The 19,202-nt window shown below is 36.9% G+C and overlaps 1 protein-coding gene across 3 annotated transcripts in view; it reads right to left on the bottom strand.

The window, feature by feature from the left end:
* The window catches only part of RBL1 (RB transcriptional corepressor like 1), a 76,316-nt gene that overhangs the window by 52,607 nt on the left and 4,507 nt on the right, over positions 1–19,202 (bottom strand). For all 3 annotated transcript variants that reach the window (XM_036827165.1, XM_036827163.1, XM_036827164.1), the window contains exons 3-9: positions 11,297–11,497; positions 10,982–11,046; positions 10,754–10,882; positions 10,482–10,642; positions 2,356–2,405; positions 1,568–1,754; positions 570–736 (exon numbers count right to left, since the gene is read on the bottom strand). In XM_036827165.1, coding sequence (XP_036683060.1) covers positions 570–736; positions 1,568–1,754; positions 2,356–2,405; positions 10,482–10,642; positions 10,754–10,882; positions 10,982–11,046; positions 11,297–11,497 — 960 coding nt within the window. The remainder of the gene's footprint in view (positions 1–569; positions 737–1,567; positions 1,755–2,355; positions 2,406–10,481; positions 10,643–10,753; positions 10,883–10,981; positions 11,047–11,296; positions 11,498–19,202) is intronic.

Here is a 19,202-nt window from a genome sequence, read left to right as displayed (position 1 = left end):
ACTTTGGAAAATTATAGCATGAAATCATATCCCTCTCTTCATTTGGTTTCTGCTGATAGATAGTTTGCTGATTTTTACTATTCTGTTATTTCATTAGGTATTAGGAAATAAGGTTCTCTAATCTGGTCTGACTTTATCATCTTTACTACGAAATATGCTTCTTTTTCTTAGACAATTGCATAAAATTCCATTTTACAGCTGTACCATCAATATGTAACCAGTCTCCCATTTGATGGACATTTATATTGAACCCATTTAAAATCAATGTAAAACGAAAAACAGTAATGCATAAATTAGGGGTGTTACCAGAATGGAATGTTGGAGCTAAATAACCTTTAAGATGCATTTAACCTTGAAAGTCTATAGTAATATGAAATAAAATTTATATATAATTTTTAATAGGTACTTCTATCTGATTTTAGGTCAACATACTTTGTGATTGAAATGGTACAGTAAAACTTGCCAGATGTATATCCACTATCTCCAGAATTCGGAAGTACTGAAAACAGAATGGAATACAGAATCTAATTTAAAAGAAACATTTGGAAAAATGCTAGTATTGTACTCACTCAAAAATGTTTACAAGTTGTTCACTTGGTGCATTTTTCAGTCCGGCCACAATACTCTGTAACCTGCTCACACTTTGGGTGGCTGAAGCAACAGGAGTAATGACTGCTTCTTTTTCTCTTAAATATCGTCGTCCTGTCAGTGGTGTAGAAGGTGCAAATGATGTTTTCTGTCAGAAAAGAAAATTATGTGAGATTAAAAAGCTGCCTTCTTCCCCATTATGTGCTTAATTCAGTACATATACCATCTTCTCTATTCATGTTTAGTAGGTTACTTTTTCCCCCTCTTCTGGTTACCCACCAAATTTTTAGCAATATTATGCTAATAACATCCTACCTTTAAATAACACTTTCCCAAAGTGCTTTCTATCCATAATCTCATTTTATCTTCATAACATTCATTTGAAATATAACGGGCACATTTTCATTTTACATATGAGGAAATAGGCACAGAGAAGTTAAAAAACTTGTTTAAGCTGACAAAGGTAATGGCAGAGCTGGGACTAAAACTTAGGTTTCTATCTTCTGGACCAGTGAATTTTCCATTAGACCTCATCCTCCAACCCACCTCACACATAAATATAGAATTAAGCCTTGGCTATTAACAATCAAATCCAGAGTTATATGGCTGAAGTTTGGGAAGAGCACATAGTTCGTCATGGGTAGGAAAGCAAACTAAATTTTAAAGCAAGAGAAGAGTGGCTGAAGTGATGCAAAGAAAAAATAGGAAGAAAGCATAAATCCTTCTTCATATCCAAAGACACATACTCTACTGAAAACCCAGGCATTCTGGGAAAATATCCAAATATGAAAAATTGCAAGAAATGAGGTAAAAATGCTAAATGCCATAGTTTTGAAAAATACCTTTTAAGGCTTTCATGGGAAATATGAATTAGTAGAAGAAACTCAAGATTTAACTTGAAAGATGCTTCTGCTGTTAGTAGAATCACACACACAGAGAAAAAGATCACTCAAGACTGAGGCCAGGCTAGGTTAATTACTTTTTCAAAGTGTTGTTGAAGGTTACACTCCACATTAGCCTGTGCTGTCAGTTTCCCTAATGGGGCATCACCAGTGAACTTTCGAGGAGTTCCAATTTCCTCTTCTGCATCTGCTCCCAAAAAGATCCTCTCATCAAAGTCACCAACAGTTAAAACATATTCTTCATACTCCTTGTTCACTGCTTTGCTGAAAAGAGAATTATTTTAAGCTGCTAGAATAAAACTAAGTTACACAATGGATTTATCTTGACTTGATAGATTTTGACTCCACAGACTAGAAAAGCTCATGACTTTCTAGTTTTTATTAACTTTGCCCATCTAACAATATCAGAGGTTTCTATCCGATCACAGACATTCTTCACATTCACATACATGGCAATAAATTACTTTGAAAGGTGAGTGAAAAGAATATACACTTAATCTGGAAACTAGTTGAACCTAATTAAGACCTGATCATTGAGGAAACAACTGTGTGTGGCCTTGAAATATAAGCACATTCTGAATTTGCCAATATTTGATTAATGAAAGAATGTAAAGTCAAATATAGAAGTCACTGGGTCTGTTTATGAGTTTCTCAGGAGAGCAGCTGTTTTAAGAGCCAATGGGATCTTAAAATAAATGTACTTAAAGACAGCAAGGCTTAGTGATAACACCCACTCAATGCCACCAAGACAGAAGGAACTTGAATTTGGAGCAGTTACCTTCATAAAACATTTCACTTAACAAAGTGCAACAAATCATATTGTCAGCTTATGATATGCCAGATACCATCAGTGCTAGACACTTACCTATTATCAGTAAAACTAGAAAGGTCCAGAAGGCATTCTCCCTTTAAAATCTGGGGGGAAAAAGCGATTTTGTGACTTCATGTAAGTAAGCATATTAACATACACACAAAAATACTACATTTATCTAAATTTTCACATTGGTAGTTATCATAAATAACACACACACACAAAATAGAATTACTAAATATTTCTTTCAGACCTGTAAATCCTACTTAGTATGCAAATAAAATATTAAAAAACATTTAAAGTCAAGTTTTGAAAATACTTTGTAGTCTATAGCAGTGGTTTCCAAATTTTAGTGACATAACAGTCATGTAGGGGAACTTGTTAAAAATGCAGACTGACAGACCTCAAGGTCTGAACTAAGGCAGCAGTTTTAACAAATTCCTCAAGTGATTCTCATGAAAGCTGTCCAATTTTAAACATTGGTCTATGGAAATTGGAAACTAACAGTTACTGAATGATAATGTATGTCAGGCAAGCAAAAGATTTGAAAGGAATATAGGTACTGTTACTGGTGACAGAGGAAAACTACACTGTTAGCAATACTTTCTGTGTATCCACACTATACTTAGATTACTACATAACAAGGGTTGCAAACTCAAATAATTTCAGGGGTCAGGGATCAACATACATAAATGAAGAGGGCAGAAAGCACACTTCCCATCCTAAAAGAGGTGGCCAAAAGAAGTGGCCATCATTTAGCTTGACAACAGTTACCACGTAGAAATTGCAAACCAGTATTGCCATAGCTTCTGATTTTTAAAAAATTTTCATACAAAAGATCTTTATGTGTAAGTTAAAAATTGAACAAAATAAAAATGAAATAAAAAATTAAAACACCCTAAACAGGCCAAATAAAGCATCTGGCCCATGGGCAGGAGAACCACTGTCCAAACCAGGATACTTTTGGAGTGAAATAAGACATTATAATAATTATGCCAAGACAACAGCCAAAACCCAGATAATTCAGGCAAACCAAGATGAATGGTCATCCTAGCCAGGGGCCACTAGTGCCTTGCTTCGGCAAAGCACAATAGACATAATCCTTGAGTTCCTTTAAAAGTTTATTTTGCTGGAGATTAAAGTTCTACAAAGAGATATTTTACACAGACATACATATACACACAAAAATATATACTGTGTATATACACACATAAATAAATACTTGTTTGTTTGCTGAAAGATAAGACTAAATACAAAAGGATGTCCAAGAGGGACTTCCCTGGCAGTCCAGTGGTTAAGAATCCCCCTTCCAATGCAGGGGATTCGATCCCTGGTCGGGGAACTAAGATCCCACATGCCGTGGGGCAACTAAGCCTGTGCGCCACAACTACTGAGCACACGGGCCACAACTACAGAGCCGACGCACTCTGGAGCCCATGCACCACAAATGGAGAGAAGCCCGCGTGCCGCAGTGGAGGATCCCTAATGCCGCAACTGAGACCCAAGGCTGGAGATTGGTTCAAGATGGCAGAGTAGAAGGACGTGCTCTCACTCCCTCTTGCGAGAGCAGTGGAATGACAACTAACTGCTGAACAATCATCAACAGGAAGACACTGGAACTCACCAAAAAAGATACCTCACATCCAAAGACAAAGGAAAAGCCACAGTGAAACGGTAGGAGGGGTACAATCACAATAAAATCAAATCCCATAACTGCTGGGTGGGTGACTCACAAACTGGAGAACACTTATACCACAGAAGTCCACCCACTGGAGTGAAGGTTTTGAGCGCAACATCAGGCTTCCCATCCTGGGGGTCCAGCAATGGGAAGAATTCCTAGAGAATCACACTTTGAAGGCTAGCGGGATTTGACTGCAGGACTTTGACAGGACTGTGGGAAACAGAGACTCCACTCTTGGAGGGCACACACAAAGTACTGTGCGTATCGGGACCCAGGGGAAGGAGCAGTGACCCCATAGGAGACTGAACCAGACCTACCTGCTAGTGTTAGAGGGTCTCCTGGAGAGGTGGGGGGTGGCTGTGTCTCACCGTGAGGACAAGGACACTGGCAAAAGAAGTTCTGGGAAGTACTCCCTGGCATGAGCCCTCCCAGAGTCCGCCATTAGCCACACCAAAGAGGCCAGGTAGGCCCCAGTGTTGGGTCGCCTCAGGCCAAACAACCAACAGGGAGGGAACCCAGCCCCACCCATCAGCAGACAAGCGGATTAAAGTTTTACTGAGCTCTGCCCACCAGAGCAACAGCCAGCTCTACCCACCACCAGTCCCTCCCATCAGGAAACTTGCACAAGCCTCGTAGATAGTCTCATCCACCAGAGGGCAGACAGCAGAAGCAAGAAGAACTACAATCCTCCAGCCTGTGGAACAAAAGCCACATTCACAGAAAGACAGACAAGATGAAAAGGCAGAGGGCTATGTACCAGATGAAAGAACAAGATAAACTTCCAGAAAAACAGCTAAATGAAGTGGAGATAGGCAACCTTCCAGAAAAAGAATTCAGAATAATGATAGTGAAGATGATCCAGGACCTCGGAAAAAGAATGGAGGCAAAGATAGAGAAGATGCAAGAAATGCTAAACAAAGACCTAGAAGAATTAAAGAACAAACAAACAGAGGTGAACAATACAATAACTGAAATGAAAACTACACTAGAAGGAATCAATAGCAGAATAACTGAGGCAGAAGAACAGATAAGTGAACTGGAAGACAGAATGGTGGAATTCACTGCCATGGAACAGAATAAAGAAAAAAGAATGAAAAGAAATGAAGACAGCCTAAGAGACCTCTGGGACAACATTAAACGCAACAACATTCGCATTATAGGGATCCCAAAAGGAGAAGAGAGAGAGAAAGGACTCGAGAAAATATTTGAAGAGATTATAGTCGAAAACTTCCCTAACATGGGAAAGGAAACAGCCACCCAAGTCCAGGAAGCACAGAGAGTCCCTTACAGGATAAACCCAAGGAGAAACAGGCCGAGACACATAGTAATCAAATTGGCAAAAATTAAAGACAAAGAAAAATTATTGAAAGCAGCAAGGGAAAAATGACAAATAACATACAAGGGAACTCCCATAAGTTTAACGGCTGAGTTCTCAGCAGAAACTCTACAAGCCAGAAGGGAGTGGCATGATATACTTCAAGTGATGAAAGGGAAGAACCTACAACCAAGATTACTCTACCCAGCAAGGATCTCATTCACATTCGATGGAGAAATCAAAAGCTTTACAGACGAGCAAAAGCTAAGAGAATTCAGCACCACCAAACCAGCTCTACAACAAATGCTAAAGGAACTTCTCTAAGTGGGAAACACAAGAGAAGAAAAGGACCTACAAAAACAAACCCAAAACAATTAAGAAAGTCATAATAGGAACATACATATCGATAATTACCTTAAACGTGAATGGATTAAATGCTCCAACCAAAAGACACAGGCTCGCTGAATGGATACAAAAACAAGACCCACATATATGCTGTCTACAAGACACCCACTTCAGACCTAGGGACACATACAGCCCGAAAGTGAGGGGATGGAAAAAGATATTCCAGGCAAATGGAAATCAAAAGAAAGCTGGAGTAGCAATACTCATATGAGATAAAATAGACTTTAAAATAAAGAATGTTACAAGAGACAAGGAAGGACACTACATAATGATCAAGGCATCAATCCTTGAAGAAGATATAATAACTATAAATTTTTATGCACCCAACATAGGAGCACCTCAATACATAAGGCAACTGCTAACAGCTATAAAAGAGGAAATCGACAGTAACACAATAATAGTGGGGGACTTTAACACCTCACTTACACCAATGGACAGATCATCCAGACAGAAAATTAATAAAGAAACACAAGCTTTAAATGATACAACAGACCAGATAGATTTAATTGATATTTATAGGACACTCCATCCAAAAACAGCAGATTATATTTTCTTCTCAAGTGCACACAGAATATTCTCCAGGATAGATCACATCTTGGGTCACAAATCAAGCCTCAGTAAATTTAAGAAAATTGAAATCATATCAAGCATCTTTTCTGACCACAACGCTATGAGATTAGAAATAAATTACAGGGGAAAAGACATAAAAAACACAAACACATGGAGGCTAAACAATACGTTACTAAAGAACCAAGAGATCACTGAAAAAATCAAAGAGGAAAGCAAAAAATACCTAGAGACAAATGACAATGAAAACACGACGATCCAAAACCTATGGGATGCAGCAAAAGCAGTTCTAAGAGGGAAGTCTATAGCAATACAAGCCTACCTCAAGAAACAAGAAAAATTTCAAATAAACAATCTAACCTTACACCTAAAGGAACTAGAGAAAGAAGAACAAACAAAACCCAAAGTTAGCAGAAGGAAAGAAATCATAAAGATCAGAGCAGAAACAAATGAAATAGAAACAAAGAAAACAATAGCAAAGATCAATAAAACTAAAAGCTGGTTCTTTGAGAAGATAAACAAAATTGATAAACCATTAGCCAGACTCATCAAGAAAAAGAGGGAGAGGACTCAAATCAATAAAATTAGATATGAAAAAGGAGAAGTTACAACAGACAACACAGAAACAAAAAGCATCCTAAGAGACTACTACAAGCAACTCTATGCCAATAAAATGGACAACCTGGAAGAAATGGACAAATTCTTAGAAAGGTATAACCTTCCAAGACTGAACCAGAAGAAATAGAAAATATGAACAGACCAATCACAAGTAATGAAATTGAAACTGTGATTAAAAATCTTCCAACATACAAAGTCCAGGACTAGATGGCTTCACAGGTGAATTCTATCAAACATTTAGAGAAGAGCTAACACCCATCCTTCTCCAACTCTTCTAAAAAATTGCAGAGGAAGGAACACTCCCAAACTCATTCTATAAGGCCACCATCACCCTGATACCAAAACCAGACAAAGATACTACAAAAAAAGAAAATTACAGACCAATATCACTGATGAATATAGATGCAAAAATCCTTAACAAAATACTAGCAAACAGAATCCAACAGCACATTAAAAGGATCATACACCATGATCAAGTGGGATTTATCCCATGGATGCAGGATTCTTCAATATATGCAAATCAATCAATGTGATACACCATATTAACAAACTGAAGAATAAAAACCATATGATCATCTCGATAGATGCAGAAAAAGCTTTTGACAAAATTCAACACCGATTTATAATAAAAACTCTCCAGAAAGTGGGCATAGAGGGAAACTACCTCAACATAATAAAGGCCATATATGACAAACCCACAGCAAACATCATTCTCAATGGTGAAAAACTGGAAGCATTTCCTCTAAGATCAGGAACGAGACAAGGAGGTCCACTCTCCCCACTATTATTCAACATAGTTTTGGAAGTCCTAGCCACGGCAATCAGAGAAGAAAAAGAAATAAAAGGAATACAAATTGGAAAAGAAGAAGTAAAACTGTCACTGTTTGCAGATGACATGATACTATACATAGAGAATCCTAAAGATGCCACCAGAAAACTACTAGAGCTCATCAATGAATTTGGTAAAGTTGCAGGATACAAAATTAATGCACAGAAATCTCTTGCATTCCTATACATTAACAACAAAAAATCTGAAAGAGAAATTAAGGAAACACTCCCATTTACCAATGCAACAAAAAGAATAAAATACCTAGGAACAAACCTACCTAGGGAGACAAAAGACCTGTATGCAGAAAACTATAAGACACTGATGAAAGAAATTAAAAATGATACAAACAGATGGAGAGATATACCATGTTCTTGGGTTGGAAGAATCAATATTGTGAAAATGACTATACTACCCAAAGCAATGTACAGATTCAATGCAATCTCTATCAAGTTACCAGTGGCATTTTTTACAGAACTAGAACAAAAAATCTTAAAATTTGTATGGAGACACAAAAGACCCCGAATAGCTAACAGTCTTGAGGGGAAAAAACAGAGCTGGAGGAATCAGACTCCCTGACTTCAGACTATACTACAAAGTTACAGTAATCAAGACAATATGGTACTGGCACAAAAACAGAAATATAGATCAATGGAACAGGATAGAAAGCCCAGAGATAAACCCACGCACCTATGGTCAACTAACCTATGACAAAGGAGGCAAGGATATACAATGGAGAAAAGACAGACTCTTCACTAAATGGTGCTGGTAAAACTGGACAGCTACATGTAAAAGAATGAAATTAGAACACTCCCTAACACCATACACAAAAATAAACTAAAAATGGATTAAAGACCTAAATGTAAGACCAGACACTATAAAACTCTTAGAGGAAAACATAGGAAGAACACTCTTCAACATAAATCACAGCAAGATCTTTTTTGATCCACCTCCTAGAGTAATGGAAATAAAAACAAAAATAAACAAATGGGACCTAATGAAACTTAAAAGCTTTTGCAAAGCAAAGGAAACTACAAACAAGACAAAAAGACAACCCTCAGAATGGGAGAAAATATTGGCAAACAAATCAACGGACAAAGGATTAATCTCCAAAATATATAAACAGCTCATGCAGCTCAATATTAAAAAAACAAAAAACCCAATCAAAAAATGGGCAGAACACCTAAATAGACATTTCTCCAAAGAAGACATACAGATGGCCAAGAAGCACATGAAAAGCTGCGCAACATCACTAATTATTAGGGAAATGCAAATCAAAACTACAATGAGGTATCACCTCACACCAGTTAGAATGGGCATCATCAGAAAATCTACAAACAACAAATGCTGGAGAGGGTGTGGAGAAAAGGGAACCCTCTTGCTCTGTTGGTGGGAATGTAAATTGATACAGCCACTATGGAGAACAGTATGGAGGTTCCTCAAAAAACTAAAAATAGAATTACCATATGACCCAGCAATCCCACTACTGGGCATATACCCAGAGAAAACCATAATTCAAAAAGACACATGCACCCCAATGTTCACTGCGGCGCTATTTACAATAGCCAGGTCATGGAAGCAACCTAAATGCCCATTGACAGACGAATGGATAAAGAAGATGTGGTATATATATACAATGGAATATTACTCAGCCATAAAAAAGGAACGAAATTGGGTCATTTGTAGAGACGTGGATGAATCTAGAGACTGTCATACAGAGTGAAGTAAGTCAGAAAGAGAAAAACAAATATTGTATATTAATGCATACATGTGGAACCTAGAGAAATGGTACAGATGAATGGGTTTGCAGGGCAGAAATTGAGACACAGTTGTAGAGAACAAACATATGGACACCAAGGGGGGAAAGCGGTGGGGGGAAGGGTGTGTGGTGGTGTGATGAATTGGGAGATTGGCATTGACATATATACACTAATATGTGTAAAAAATAAAATTCTAATATTAAAAAAAAAAAAAAAGACCCAATGTTACCAAAAAATAAAATTAAATTAATAAATAAATATTAAAAAAAAAAAAAAGAAGAAGTATGTGTAAGAGAAGAAACCAGTTAGGGAAGACTTTATGCTCAGAGGAAAATCTCATAATAGTATTTGCAAAGAGGGGAACTATAATAATGACCTAATTAATCCATATTCCTATTTTTTTTTTTCCCAACCAAAGAGAAAACTCAAGTCGTAGCTGGATTAAATGGCTCAGCGTTGGGGAAATAAACTGAGACCCAAAGGAAAAAGCCAACTCAAACATATAGAAATAGCGAGGTAAATTATTGAGAAAAAAAATCCAGAATGCATGTAGGTAGCCCACAACTGTAAGGGATTTTCTGCTCTACTCATATTGAATTAAAGCTACAGTTGTTATATTGATACATCATCCTACTTTCAGTAAACAGTCAGCAGTTATTCAAATTGTGGCAGTAAACTAGCTTACTCTGACCTCCTGCTTTTCATAATTCTTTATCAGGCTTACTCTGATGTTCTGTTCTTTATAATTCTCTATCAGAACCTCCTACAGTTGCCTCTGACAGTGCATTTACTTGACAGTACATACAGATGGTCACATTCTTCAACAGCTCAGTTTTGCACATCACAGAAAATCACAGGACAACTCCACATCACATCAGAGACTGAAACCTGGGAATCTTGACCCTGAGTCCTATAATGTTAAGAACTTGCTTAAAATATTGCTTTTCCCCTCGAGGCTGCTGCTGCTGACCCCCCAAAATCTGAGTCATTTAATTGTAAGTATAGTACCTTCCTGTCAAAGAGCTTTGAAATATATGGCTTAAAGTAGTGCTCCTTTATTCCTTTGGCTTCTACCAGAAGTCCGTCATGTAGTTCACACAGTACAGGAATGATGCAGGGAGGCTCTTCAGAAGCCCTAAAGTCAGCAGTATGGAAATCAGACGGTAAACCTAATTTGACAGGGTATAAAGAGCAATGGAGGGAAAAGAGAATATGGTCAATTTTTGAAACCCTTTTTCTAAAAATTGATAATCAGTCTTCAAAAATAAATAAGGTCTTACCTTTAAATGACGGATTTAGCAAGTCTCGTCTATTTGGGCACATAATGGCATTGGCAAAAATCAGATCCAAGCAGCACAGAAGTAAATGATAAGAGTTTACTAAATCATCTCCAATCATACGAAAATTACCTTTAGAAGAAAAGAGACATAAAACCCAGAAACCTTTCAGGTCAAATAGCACCAAGTTCCCACAGTAGAAATGTAAAACACCTGAAAGTGTCACCTTACCCTTAGTATAAACAAAGAGTGTCCAACAGAAATTAAAGAGCTCCTTAGCACTGCAAGGAATCCTCCTAAAAAGGGGGAAAAATGTACTTTTTATCTGACTAACTTACTAAATATCATTCCACATTTGTCACTTAAATTGAAACAGCAAATATAACAAATAGTAAAGTCAAATTACATATAAAATCTCATTCACAAAGGACAGACAACTATGTTTTATTAAATGGAATTAAAAAGTAGACTTTTAAAAATGCAAATTCCCTTAATAAGTTTGTATCATAATTTCTATGTCAATTATATGAGGATTAAGTGTCTCACCTCTGCTTCCTGCTTCGTGGTAACTTTGGTGGCTCTTCATATGGATTTTGAAATATATCTAAAAAAATTGGCTCAAATTTTTTGAAAATTACAGTAGACACCTCAAAATTTCTTTCTAGCCTTTCTATACGTTCACGAAATTCTTGTGGCAAGTTTGACATGTCCATCCACTTCTTCATTTTACTAAAAAACTGTATTAAACTAAAAAAACAGAAAAAAAGCAACTTTAAAATGAGTCCATATAAGGGAAGGAAAAGAAGACACTCTACTTATGCCTAAAAATCTTTATTAAATGCCTGATTTTATTTAAAAAAAAAAAAGAGAGAGAGAGAGAAAAAACAAAAACCTCACTCCAAGTGCTATGAAATTACTTTGGTTCCCAGAATCACTGTGGGAATGTAGATTTTGAATTAGTAGTCAATACATAAAATACCTTCTACTATGCAGGGAGTACCTATCTACTTCTTTTATTCCCTGCAGCACCTATACAATACTCTGCATATAAATTACAAAGTAAATGTTAGGCAGCAGACTGATGAGTTCACAAAACTAGTTTGAGGAAAGACAGAATCTCCCAATACTGGATTCTGGAATTTGATCACAAAGCACCAGACTGTTACAGGGCAGGAATAAAATTCAAATGTTTGTGTTCCAACGTGTGGTTCTACCACCAAATATAAACTAAGAAGGTAGTACATACCCAGAATATCACTTAATGGATAATGGCTCTACCTTTCTGGCTTATTTAATTATGAGTGCATTTTTTTTATGTCCTCATGTTAGTATGGTCTTAGACTGAAATTTTGTAGTGTTAAAGCTCATTTAAGTGTCTAGCGCTATATACAGAACGATACTTGTAATTTTTTTTTTTAGAAAGGTGGTGGAAGAAATCATCAGCTAATTGTCCATAGGTGTTCAAACTCCAGACATGCTGATTGAAATCTAAGAATCTGAGTTTTTTTAAAAGATCTTTATCAGGGCTTCCCTGGTGGCACAGTGGATAAGAATCTGCCTGCCAATTCAGGGGACACGGGTTCGATCCCTGGTCCGGGAAGATCCCACATGCCGCAGAGCAACTAAGCCCGTGCACCACAACTACTGAGCCTGCGCTGTGGAGCCCGCGAGCCACAACTACTGAAGCCCATGCGTCTAGAGCCCATGCTCCGCAACAAGAGAAGCCACTGCACTGCAACGAAGAGTAGCCCCCCGCTCGCTGCAACTAGAGAAAGCCTGCGTGCAGCAATGAAGACCCAACACAGCCAAAAAAAAAAAAAAGTATATCATGATACCCTGTGTGTGAGAATTCTCCTTTCTGGTTTTCTTTTTTTAACGGGTAATATGCATAATTACAAAATTTAAAAGGTACTAAAGGATATATGATGTCTGCTATCACCGCCCTCCCAGTTTTTTTCCACTAAAGCAATCAACTTTGCCTTAGTGACTAATTACATTGTTACTAGTTACTTATTTATCCTTGCAGAGCTTTTTAAGGCATTTATAAACATATACCTACTTAAACTTTTTTCCCACTCAAATGATACCATACTACCTACAATACTCTGCACTTCATTTTTTTTCCTGTAATTTATTTCGGAGATCTTTTTATATCAGTTCATGTTATACTCCTTCCATAATTTTAAGAGCTGCATTTTATTCCACTATATGAATGTACCATAAATGTATTTAAACATTCCCTTTTATCCCTTAATCTTTTTATTTTGAAATAGCATCAAACTTACAAAAAAGTTGGGAGAATAGTATACAAGAACTCCTTTATTCACCAATAATTAACATTTTGTGTATTTGCTTTGTCATCCATTTCTCTCTCTGTGTATATATGTGCATACAAGTGTTCCTTGATTTATCATGGGGTTACATCCCGACAAACCCACTGTAAGCTGAAAATATTATAAGCTGAAAATACATTTAATATACCTAACCTACCAAACATCATAGCTTAGCCTAGCCCACCTTAAATGTGCTCAGAACACTTCCATTAGCCTACAGATGGGTAAAATCATCTAACACAAAGCCTATTTGATAAAAAAAAGTGTTGACTATCTCATGTAGTTTAATGAATACTCTATTGAAAGTAAAAAACAGAATGGTTGTATGGGTACAGAATGGTTGTAAGTGTATTGGTTGGTTACCCTCCTGACTGCATGGCTGACTGGGAGCTATGGCTCACTGCTGCTGCCCAGCATCATGAGACAGTATCACACCATCAAGTCACAAATCTTAGGTCGAATCATCATCTGTATATGTATCCACATGTGATGGTTAATTTTAGGTGTCAATTGGACTGAGCCACGGTGCCCAGATAGTTGGTCAAACATTATTCTGGATGTTTCTGTGAAGATGTTTTTTTGATGAGATTAAAATTTTTTAGAAAAGTTATGTACGGGCTCATGGATTTCCACTGCCAATCTGGACCAAAGCTAATCTGCCTACAGTCACTGCTGAGTGCCCAATCAGCCAGCAGCAGAGCAAGGTTCTTTAGGAGGCTGTATATGCTCTGAATCAGCAAACAATATAGTGCTGTTTCTTCCATAGCCAGGATTCACAGGTCCAGGAATCAAGAGGTGGGGGGAGAGTGGCACCACTCACTATTACCCCTATTGACCCACCAGCAAAATTTTTGCTTCCTGTCCCTGTCACATTATACTCTGTTGGCCTAGAGGTCTTAGTTCCAGAGAGAGTAATGCTTCCACCAAGAGATACAACAATAATCCATTGAACTAGAAGTTAAGACTGCCATCCAACCACTTTGGGCTCCTCATGCCTCTAAAGCAACAGGCAAAGAAGGGAGTTACTATGCTGGCTGGAGTCACTGATCCTGATGACCAAGGAGAAATTGGATTGCTACTCCAGAATGGAGGTAAAGAATAGAATACAGGAATCCCTTAGGGTAGCTCTTACTATTACCATGCCCTGTGACTGAAGTCAATGGAAAACTACAACAATCTAATCCAGGCAGGACTACTAATGGCCCAGACTCTTCAGGAATGAAGGTTTCGGGTCACCTCACCAGGTAAAAAACCACGACCAGCTGAGGTGCTTGCTGAAGGCAAAGGAAATATGGAGCGGGCAGTGGAAGAAGGTTATTAATACCAACTACAACCACGTGACCAGCTATGAAACGAGGACTCTAATTGTAATGAGTATTTCTTATTTTGCTACAAGTGTTTGTGTGCGTGTATTAAATCTTTGTATTCCTTCCTCTCTTACCCACTTGTTATGTAACATAGCATGTACTGACTTTATACCACAGTATTGTTAACTTTACTTCCGAGTATTTAAGTTACAGGATATCAAGAAGAAGAGTAAACATCACCCAAGGATTTTGCATCCTCTTTTGGGGAAAGGGTTAAGGCATTTTTGGTTGTACAAAGTATACTTATGTCATGTTAGGCTAATGTATGATCTTGTTATGGCTTTTATTTGCAGATTAAGTATGGCGTAAGGAGATGTGTATGGGCGCCCAGATACTCAGTCAAACATTATTCCAATGTTTCCATTAAGGTATTTTTTGGAATGAAATAAACATTTGGATTGGTGGATTCTGGGTAAAGCAGATTACTCTCCATAATGTAGGTGGGCCTCATCAAATCAGTTTGAAGGTCTTAACAGAAAAAGACTGACCTCCTCCCAAGTAAGAAGGAATTCTGCCAGCAGACTGCCTTTGGATTCAAATTGCGACTCTTTCCTGGGTTGCCAGCCTGCTGGCCTACCCCATATTTTAGACTCTCCAAGTCTCCACAACCATGTGAGCCAATTCCTTAAAATCCCTCTCCCTCTCCTCTTCCCAACCTGTGCATGTGTGTGTACATGTTCTTTTGCGTGCGTGCGCGCTCTCTCTCTCTACATATATATATATATATACACACACATATTAACACATTCTATTGGTTTTGTTCCTCTGGTGAACCCTAATATAACATACATATAATTTTTTTCTAAAGCATTTGAGAGTAAGGTGTAGATATCGTGCCCTCTCTTCTATTTTCATAAAGAGAAAATGTATTTACTCAAAAATATAGTTTCTATTTCCTGAGAAAGAGGTCTTACATGATTAAGTGCAATTATCAAAATCAGAAAATTTTATATTGATAAAATACTATTAGTCCATATTTAAATTTAAAATTCACCAACTGTCTCAAGAATGTTCTTCACAGCAATCTTAAATTTCCCAATCTAGGGTGTAATCTAGTAGCATGAACTGCATTTATGTGTTATTTCCTTTTAGTTTCCTTCAGTCTACATCAGTTCGTTAGACTGTCTCTTGTGACACCAACATTTTGGAAGAGGACAGGTCAGTTATTTTATAGTATGTCACTACATGCTTCCCTCATTATTAGATTTAGGCTATGTATTTTTGACAGAGTACTACATAAGTGATGTTATATCCTTCTCAGTGGGTCATAACCATTTGTCCCATCATTGATAATAACTCTGTACTTGATTTAGGTGGTATCTGCCAGGTTTTCCACTTCAAAGTTATTATTTTTCCCTTTGTAATTGATAAGTGACTTGTCGGGAGATACTCTACAATTATGTAACTATTTAGTTGGCATTCTAACATAAGGAAGAGATTTCCCTTCTCCCCTACTTATCATCAGTATAGATTTTATTCAGTGAGTTATAATCCATTACTGTCCCTATTCATTTTGATGCTCAAGTTATCCCAGGTATGGTTACAAATGGGAGCCTTTTCAAACTAGCTCCTTTGTCCCCTGGACATGTCCCCAACATTTTTTTGAGCACTTCCTTACTTTCTGGCATAAGTTGTTCCAGGTTCGTTAGAAAAATAGGTCTGCCCCAGCTTCTGACTCAGCCATTTCTTTGAAGACATTATGCTAAGTATTCATTTGTTGTGTCCTTCCTTGGCGATATTATGCTGTTATTTGAAGACATTAGGCTAAGTGAAATAAGCCAGTCACAAAAAGACAAATACTGTATGATTCCACTTATGTGAGGTACCTAGAACAGTCAAATTCAGAGAGACAGAAAGTAGAATGGTGGTTGTCGAGGGCTAGGAGGAGGAGGAAGAGGGAAGTTATTGTTTAACTGGTATGGAGTTTAAGTTTGGGAAGGCGAAAAAGTTCTGGAGATGGATGGTGGTGAGGGTTGAACAACAATGTGAATGTATTCAATGACACTGAACTGTACAATTAAAATTGGTTAAAATGGTAAATTTTATGTAATGCATATCTTATCACATACACATACACTTCCCCCAAACCCTGCCACCAAAAGCAAAGTATAGAGTAGGGATGGCAATATGGAACATACGTTCCAATAGTGGCACACTACCTAATTTTAATGGCAAAAGATAAAAGAGAAAATTACTCTGGGGGCTTCCCTGGAGGCGCGGTGGTTGAGAATTCGCCTGCCAATGCAGGGGACACGGTTCGTGCCCCGGTCCGGGAAGATCCCACATGCCGCGGAGCGGCTAGGCCCGTGAGCCACAGCTGCTGAGCCTGCGCGTCTGGAGCCTGTGCTCCGCAACGGGAGAGGCCGCGACAGTGAGAGGCCCGCGCACCGCGATGAAGAGTGGCCCCCGCTTGCCGCAACTAGAGAAAGCCCTCGCACAGAAACGAAGACCCAACACAGCCAAGAATAAATAAATAAATTAATTAATTTAAAAAAAAAAGAAAAGAAAATTACTCTGTAAAAATTAGTATCATCAATGTTCCAATTAAAATTATGAAAACTCATTTTTCATTCAGGTTCTATTATTATACTACAAAATAATGAATGAATGAAAGTTGTCTTGATTTAAGTTACTGAAAAACTTGTAAAAAATATGGAAAAATTAGTTCTCAATACTTAAAACAATAAGATGTAGACAACTAACTGCTTTATTAAAATGAATTTAAAATTCAAATTATAAAATAGATATAATTTTTTAATACCCTTAATAGCAGAACAAATTTTTACATGAAACTTTCTTTTTAAGTTGGAAGTTGCTTTGGTTAAATTTGTTTTGTTTTGTAGACTGAAGCTGAATATAGATACAGTTCAAAAGGAGACATACTAATGTATAGATACATATGTAACACAGCATGATTTGGGAGGCTTGCCACTTTCTTAGGTATATAACCTCTGGGAAGTAATTTAATCTCTTGGTGACTTGGTTTCCTCATCTTTAAAATGAGATTTATTTAATACAATTACTGTGAGGATTAAATGAATAAAGATATGCAAACTATTAGCACATATTGTCTGTCACACAGGTAAATATTCAATAAAAATTTGCTAGTTTTACATGTGTATGTATAAATCTATACTTAAACAGTATTTTGCAGTATAATTTATTAACAATATTTGATGGATATTCTCCCATATCTATAAAGATCTAGTCATTTAAAATTACATTTAAAGTTGAAATTTTGAAAATAGTCCAAATTATTATAAATCAATGTAAATAATAATGATCACTTGAAATTCTTTTTTATTTGTCTGAATGAACATATTGATGTTGGTCAACTGCTCTTTTAGCAATTAGGAATGTGACACTTAAACAATTTTTTTAAAACCAATCCACATTTTAAAAAGTATCTTTTGACTCATCACTACACTTTTAGGAATTTATCTGAAATACACACTTACAATAATGTTCACTTGTTTGTAATCACAAGGGACTGGATATAATCTAAATGCTCATCAATAAGGGGGCTGGCTAAATATATAAAACATCCTTATAACTTAAAATATCCCACAGTCATTAAAAAAAATTAATGAGGTAGAGCTATACATGGTGATATAGAAGGATTTCCAGAATATAAAGTAAGAAAACCAACAGAAAAATACATATGGCAATGATCTCATTTATGCTTACAAATAAAACGCAAAAAACTGAAAAACAGATTTTTTCCTGCTTAACAATTTAATAACAGTAAATTGCTAATAGTGGTAAATTCTGGGGGATGGAAAAAGAAAGAGATATCTTTCTATTTTCAACCCTTCTGTATTATTTGAAAATTTTTAAACCTTTTTTCTTTTATTGTAGTAAAAGTATATACAATATAAAATTTACCATTTTAATGTGTACAGGTCAGTGGCATTAACCATTACCACTATCTACCTCCAGAACTCTTTTCATTATTTGAAATTTTTATCATGAGCTTGCACTGTTCAGTTTCCGCAACAATTTATTATTACAAAGGCTTAAAAATTTAATATGGTCAGTGATGAGAAACATCACTTCCCTGGCTTCCCTGGTGGCGCAGTGGTTGAGAATCTGCCTGCCAATGCAGGGAACATGGGTTCGAGCCATGGTCTGGGAGGATCCCACATGCCACGGAGCAACTAGGCCCGTGAGCCACAACTACTGAGCCTGCGCGTCTGGGGCCTGTGCTCTGCAACAAGAGAGGCCGCGATAGTGAGAGGCCCACACACCGCGATGAAGAGTGGCCCCCGCTTGCCGCAACTAGAGAAAGCCCTCGCACAGAAACGAAGACCCAAAACAGCCAAAAATAAATAAATAAATAAATAAATAAATTTAAAAGAGAAACATCAAAAGAAAAAGATCATATGACAATGGACAAGGTTTTGCTCAATTTAAAAAAATTACCTTAACTCCTTTTATCTTATATTTTCATTTTGTTTTTATCATGAACGACAAAAATTATATTTACTAAAGTTTTAAAAATTGTCTTGACTTAATTCTTTTTCCATTTATAGAAACCAAAATTGTTCTGAGGATTTTTTTTTTTTTTTTTTAATTTAGCATGAACTGAAACTTAACCCTCTCTGGATAGGGCTTTACACTTTCGCCTCTGTCCTGGAAACCCAGGATAGCAAATAGACAATGACCTCAAATAGTCATTATGAACATTAGCAACTATCCAAAACTGAATCACTCCATTTCTGTTGTTTGGTATTCAGGCAAATAGTTCCATAC

This window comes from Balaenoptera musculus, chromosome 15, assembly GCF_009873245.2.
Source record: "Balaenoptera musculus isolate JJ_BM4_2016_0621 chromosome 15, mBalMus1.pri.v3, whole genome shotgun sequence".
In the NCBI taxonomy this organism is placed as follows: domain Eukaryota; kingdom Metazoa; phylum Chordata; class Mammalia; order Artiodactyla; family Balaenopteridae; genus Balaenoptera; species Balaenoptera musculus.
This window is presented reverse-complemented; position numbering and strand designations above follow the sequence as displayed.